The 6,823-nt window shown below is 40.6% G+C and overlaps 1 protein-coding gene across 1 annotated transcript; it reads left to right on the plus strand.

The window, feature by feature from the left end:
- Positions 1 to 662: 662 nt before the first annotated feature.
- LOC138025616 (nematocyst expressed protein 4-like) lies at positions 663 to 5,183 on the plus strand. Its single transcript, XM_068872800.1, has 5 exons — positions 663 to 675; positions 1,107 to 1,238; positions 3,736 to 3,864; positions 4,276 to 4,484; positions 4,737 to 5,183. The coding sequence occupies exons 1-5, from the start codon at positions 663 to 665 to the stop codon at positions 5,181 to 5,183; spliced, it is 930 nt and encodes a 309-aa protein (XP_068728901.1).
- Positions 5,184 to 6,823: the final 1,640 nt, after the last annotated feature.

The raw sequence follows: 6,823 nt of genomic DNA on the forward strand, positions 1-6,823 counted from the left end.
GTAACAGATATTGGAAAGAGAGACAAGTGCTTTTGACGAACCGGGCCAAAAGAGGGAATTCGAAAGATTGAGCAACGGACCAGAAATAGTTCTGTCTTTTATACGTAACAGCCTGACACACCAGATAACAAAACGGCTGGCATTGAATTGTTTGCACCCATTATAGGTTTAGAAGCAGAGGACACAGACTGGTTTTCCTCTGATGTGGATGATGATGGCTCAGCCAGTCACTCCAGTTCTGGCTGGGAATCAGAGTTTCCTAGTCGCCATGATAAAGGAATCCGAAAGATTTTGTATCTACAAAGTTCGATTAACTTCAAAGAACGTATGTATGGATTTGCAGTTTTTTATTGTACCCTAACCGTCACAATATTTGCCAAGTTTTGCTGTTGTGGTTGGTGGTACAGTGGTGATTTTTCTGTTAATTCTACTCCAAATTAAAGGGGGACTTCGTTCCCAATCAATTGTGAGACGAAGATTAAAGGAATGAACTTCGCATAAGGAAATGTTAACGTTATATGATCTAAGCCGTCAGTGGTGTTCATCTCTATGGACATACTCATTTGAAGACCAGCAAATATTAAATGACTAAAATGCAGTTTTCATGAATGCCGAGTTCACCACGACTGCGAAAGCACGTATTTTTTGTTCTAAGGTTAAGGATGTCGAAACAAAGTAAAAGAGAAATTGAATTGACTCTTTCTCGGCACCATTAAGATAAACAAAATATAAGTGAAAATTTAAAGAAAAGCAAAGAAGGAAAAAGGGCAGAAGCCCCTTAAAACCGATGCCATATTTAGTTCAATTGACCAATTTCGATATATTAAAATTCAACTTAAAACAATGAACATGATTCCGAGCTCGAAGCTCTGGGAATAAAAGAAACGATTTTATTCCCTTCCCCAGAGCATTGAGATGGTGAATTTTGTTTAGGGTTGAATTTTAATATATGGATATTAGGCCACTGACAAGAAAATTTGTTGTCATGCATGGGATTGTGACGAGATCACTTCAATACCACTACATTAAGCACCGCTCCCTCGAAACATTTTGAATATTCAAATACACATTTTGGTTTATCACCATTCTCATACTTCCTCTTTTAGTCGACGATATAGAATGTGAAGATGACCCAAGTGCGGATTGCGAAGGAAAGACCGAGGAACAATGTCTCTCAGACTTTGAGTTCAACAAAAAACACTGCCCCTTCAGTTGCCACCTTTGTGCGAAAGAAGACGGTAAGAGAACTTCCACGCGGTTTAATAAAGCATTAGAGAGATTTAGCATCACGTTTGCGTGAAACGTGAACGGCAAAAGTGACCACGTTGACCACGTGACCATGATTTCCCCGCCATTTTCTACACTTGCCGGCTGCCGCTTCTAAGTAAAAGTAAGGATTTCCGCGTATGCCGTACACGTGAAATTTTCTTCTCGTTTTTCTTCTACATAAGAAGTTGTTTGCGCAAACAAAAGAACCGGAAATCATTTTCCGGTTTGTCAAAGGAGGAAAAATTAGGTTTCATGGTTATAGAGTTCAAAACTGACTCCTTGTCGCAATTTTCTTCATGAACTTACTCACGTTGACTCTCTGTTGACCGACGAAACATCTTCATCGAAACTCTCAAAATTTGACGGTTAAGGAGTTTCCGAGTTTTTAATAGGAAAAGAAAACAAACAGCGGTTACAAACATTTTCATTTTATACTTGACGTTTCGTATGTTGCAGCATACATCATCAGAAGTGACGGTTAAAACTGTTACACAGAATTTTAAAAAACTAGAGCGAGAAACTGTTGACTAGTTAAAAAGTGTGATAACAAAATCGTAACTTCCGGTAGACGAAATTAATAAAGAAAAAGCTTCTCACTACCAATGTTTTCATTGAGAGAGGGTTTTAAATCACTGATTAATAGCGTTTCTTTAATTTTACACTGCAGTCGGACTTTCCAGTTGCGACGATTTCAAAATGAATGAAAATGTTTGTAACCGCTGTTTGTTTTCTTTTCCTATTGAAATTGAAATGGCCAAAGGACAAAAGTATTCCGAGTTTTTGTTTTTGCTTTTGCTTTCAGGTAACTAAATACTCGAGTTGCCGTGGGTCACAACCTTCTCTCTATTTTACGTGAAACGTAAAACGGCTAGCTGACGTTTGCCGTATCGCGTAAACGTGATGCTAAATCGCTCTATTTGGATCAAAACAAAAAAGCAGCCATTTCGGCGACGCCATTTTTAAGACAACTTAATTTATTGTGGGGTGTGTAAAATCGTTTTCAACGGGCTCTAAATCAGCAAAAGTTTAAAATTTAAAAAGATTTCAAGAACTGATCATTCATACACTTGGCAATTATTTATTCTCGTGACTTTGTCTCCTTAATGGCGTCACATGGACACACAAAATCATAGGAATTTCAAGGGCGGATCTAGGGGAGAGGTGCCCCCTCCTTACACCCACTCATCGTGGCATGGCAGGATAATTGTCGGTTAATTAATATTGCCAACCCTTTTGAGACTTACATAGGCAAGAGGAAAATCCTGGGTATCTGATACAGAACTGGGAGACGGATAAGCATGCATTTTACGAATGGATATTGGGTTACATCGTATCTGCACTATTTAGGCCTAAGAAACGTACGAGCCGAGAATATAAGGTATGAAAGCGAATCTCTCTACTCAATGATAATTATTTAAAATTTAATTTTAGGTCGTGCCTATGCGGGATTTATTTTTATCTGTTGTTTACAAGACCGAGTGGTTCATTTTCATACTAACTCATCAAAAAGGTGCTGTCCTTGAAATAACCACACAGTAACGACACCGAACTAAAAAAGATTTCAACTGATTAAGTTTTCATCAGAATGCGGCCAAATATCGGGGATTCGCTGTCTTACGTCATATTCTCTTGTTGATTGTGATAAGTACACTTTTAATCATTCTCTATGTATTCAGTCCATTTTGGTGGGTTATTTGCGTTAAAACAATGGATATCCAGTTCACTGAAGCATGATGCAGTCCCAAGGGTAAATAACTTCTGCTATATATACTATATGTCTGGTCCCTCGGGAAACTACTTACTTTTGTTTTCCCTCGAATCCTGATGTTTCCCTCGACTTTGTCTCGGGAAAACATCAGGACTCCCGGGAAACAAAACCAAGTATTTTCCTCCGGACCATACATTAAGTGTACATTGTTTTTATGTAAACAACCCCCAAAACCTATTGCATCATGGGATAGGGGAGATAGAGAATTAGAATGCCTCCTAAGTTAAATGCCCACCTTCAACCGACAGGCTTTTCGACCGTTTGTTTTTGTTATGGAAATCGCATTGCTTATCGTAGCGATCTGATTAGATAAATTTCAGCTTTGGTGGGATTTTCATTAATGGAGATTGTTCCATGAACGTGGGCTTTTAAGCAGATATTAGGGGTAAATAAAACACAAAGGGTTGTGGTAAGAATCCTTCACTCTTCTCATTCGATCTTTACTTTGTTTTTATCTTTAGTCACATTTCTAAGTTAAAAATAAACTAACTTCATGTGGCTCAAAGCGGCAAACGTGATTTTGGTGGATAGCATGGTATGCTCACATAAAAACAAAATAATGATCCTGATGCAAGGCTCGCTGTACGGCTGTGAGGCATGGACAAATTATATATTTTCTTTTTCCAATATTTCGTCAGGCAAGGCCTGACTTCTTAATTAGGAAAGTTAAATGACATGGTACACTTGGTACTTTCTAGGAGATATTAAAGAGTGTAAAGATCAAGCAGATGATTGTGAAGTCCCAGCTGATGGCGCTTGTCAGAGATTACCAGACTACATGATGCAAAATTGTAAAAGGACCTGTGACTTCTGTGGGCCGGAGACAAGTATGTTTTATTTCAAATACCCTAAAAAACCATTTTACGCTTTTTTGACCTTAATTTTAACTGAAGGCTGTAGTAAGCTACGGATCCTCATTTATTCCACCTCAATTCGTGATCCGAGTGCAATTAAAATGGAATAAACGTGACCGAAGAGTACGTCCCCGAACTTGGCTTTTCACGACAACACAAGAGGCCGATCCCAGTCGAAGGCTACTTTTTCTATGGCTTCGACCGTTATACAACTCCTACCCCGTTGCGCACAACTTATACTGGAACCGCTAAACCGACCTCTTTTTGCAAGGAAAGGAGAGCGCTTGCCAAGATTTGAACCCGGAGTGCAGGATCGTGATCTCAGGGTTCTAAACTAAGCGCCTCCTTTTGATTTTCAACATCTATTTCTGTTCCCTTTTATAGGTTACGAGGATACTCATGCCTTTTGTCCTATATGGGCTAAAGGAGGTTACTGCAAAACCGATCATAAAATTAAAAAGAAGTGCCCTCACAGCTGCAAGAAATTTGACGACGTTCGCCCAGCTGCTGGACCATATCCTTATCCGATCAAAGCTTTGCATCCTTATCAAGTCGGACAATATCCGTCACGGTATCCTACTCCGTCCCCACAGGTAAAAACAATTTTAAACTCTATTGTCACAATGACCCCGACAAGGGGGGAAGGGATTTCAATAAATTGATAAATTGATTAACTCAGTTTCACCCATTTCCTTCCCCCACCCTCTCAAAAAAAAAAAAAAAAAGAAAAAAGAAAAATTCAAAGCATCGAGCTATAGAAAGAATATGGCATACTTTATCTAAGTTCTGAGATCTGGGCTTCAATTCACCATATTGATTGTCAAGTTCTATTTTTTCTTTTGCAGCCTCATCCTTTGCCATATCCAGCTCCGTCTCCCTACCCGTATCCATTCCCGTCTCCCTACCCTTATCCATTCCCGTCTCCCGTCCCATCTCCCTTTCCGTCTCCATTCCCGTCTCCCGTCCCATCTCCCGCCCCGTCTCCCGTCCCATCTCCCGCACCGTCTCCCGTCCCATCTCCCGCCCCGTCTCCCGTCCCATCTCCGATTCCATCTCCGGTCCCATCTCCTTTTCCGTCTCCCGCCCCGTCTCCCGAACCGTCTCCCGTCCCATCTCCCGCTCCCTCCCCGGCTCCGTTCCCTGCCCCGCCTCCGGCTCCATCTCCTGGCCCATCTCCCGTACCATCTCCGACCCCAGTCACAGCACCTCCTCCGCCACCGCCACCGCCGCCGCCACCGCCTACATTCCATAAGGATGCTAAACCAGAGAAATCCCAAGGAAAACATCATTAAACCAAGTACAAGATCAAAATTTTAACTGAAAATTAAATACAAATAAACGCATCCAGGCTTGTGTCAAAATTATGCTTTGCATTCTTCTCGAAAAATAAATAAAACATAAATGAGAAAAGACACTTGTCGATTGGTTACAAGTAATTATATATATTGTATAAAACCGATAAATGGGACAGACTTCGAACAGAATAAAACCACACTGGTTTATTCCAATGGTCTCGGGCCAGGGGCCCGTTTCTCGAAAGTCCCGAAAACTTTTCGGGCCCGAAAAGCAATTTGAGAAACTGCCAACCACTTATTTTGGAAGGCCGCTCTTTTAACATGTTTTCAAAGTAACAAAAAGAAAAATGACTGCAAAGTGAGATACAAAGGGAAGTGGGACACCCGAAAATAACCCGTAAACTTTCGGGACTTTCGAGAAATGGGCAGGGGCCCGTTTGTCGAAAGTCCCGAAAACTTCTTTTCGGCCCGAAATTGCCAACTGCTTGTTTTGGAAACGCGATCTTTTAACACTTTTTCAAGGTAACAAAAATAAAAATAACTGTGAGGTTTGACGAATTAGATTCTCTCCGTTCTTGAGACACAAAGGGAATTGTGACACCCGAAAATGGCCCTTAAAGTTTCCGGACATTCGAGAAACGACCCCGAGAAGTTTAACGGCAGACACCTCACTCATCTGCTCCGTGCCGGCGAAATATTCCTTTCAGCCAGTTTTACTTGTCGGAAATTGCATTTTTCACTGCTTGCACGCTTGTGTTTCAGCTTCTAACGCGAGGGATCCTACGAGGAAAATCTCCCTAGATCTTCAAAGATTCTTCAAATATAGATATCGATTTATACTCACCACAGAATACTCCAACAACATGGCAAGTTGGTGTTGTTTTTACACACGAAGTCCAAGCTGAAAGTATAAGGATTTGTATGAGATTCCCGATAAAAGATGAAATAAAAATAATAAAATAAAATAAATATATAAATAAAATTCTCAATTAAAAAGCCTTACCTTATTACCAATGTGGGTAGCTTCCTTCCCGTGTGATTAATTTCCGGATCAAATGGGATTTGAAGCCATTTGTTTAATTCCTGGGTTGCCAACTGTACTATAAAATAACCCAAGGCTGCACATTCCATTCTGAGGAAGTCACCAAATTGAGTCAAATATTTCAAGGCAAAATAGTCCCACGGTCACAGTTCCACATCAGACAATTGACAAAGATTGAACTTTCATTTCAAGCCACCAACAACGCAATAGCAGAAAAACGAGCGAGTTTGTTCACTCGATCGAAAGGGAAAGGAGCCACGTTGGACACTTCGACCGTTGGAATCGGCTTCAAATTGGTAGCCCTGCCGGGTTAACAAATTGAGCACTAGCGGGGTACCACACCGTAGTTTGTGAACTAGATGGCCTTTTTTGTTCACGAATGTGTTTTTGAAATTTGTCAACACGAAGAGGGGGGTGACTGTGATTGGACGACTGAGACAATGCAGTAATGTCAGTTTCGAGCTGAGAGGACCCAGGATGATTAAAAATATGATGATGGGTTAAAATGAAAGTTCAATCCTTGCTGATAATGATAATGATAATGATAATAAACGAGCGGTCTAAACAAAGGAAGGTTACTATCAACACCAATTCC

This window comes from Montipora capricornis, chromosome 12 (assembly GCF_036669925.1).
Source record: "Montipora capricornis isolate CH-2021 chromosome 12, ASM3666992v2, whole genome shotgun sequence".
Lineage (NCBI taxonomy): Eukaryota > Metazoa > Cnidaria > Anthozoa > Scleractinia > Acroporidae > Montipora > Montipora capricornis.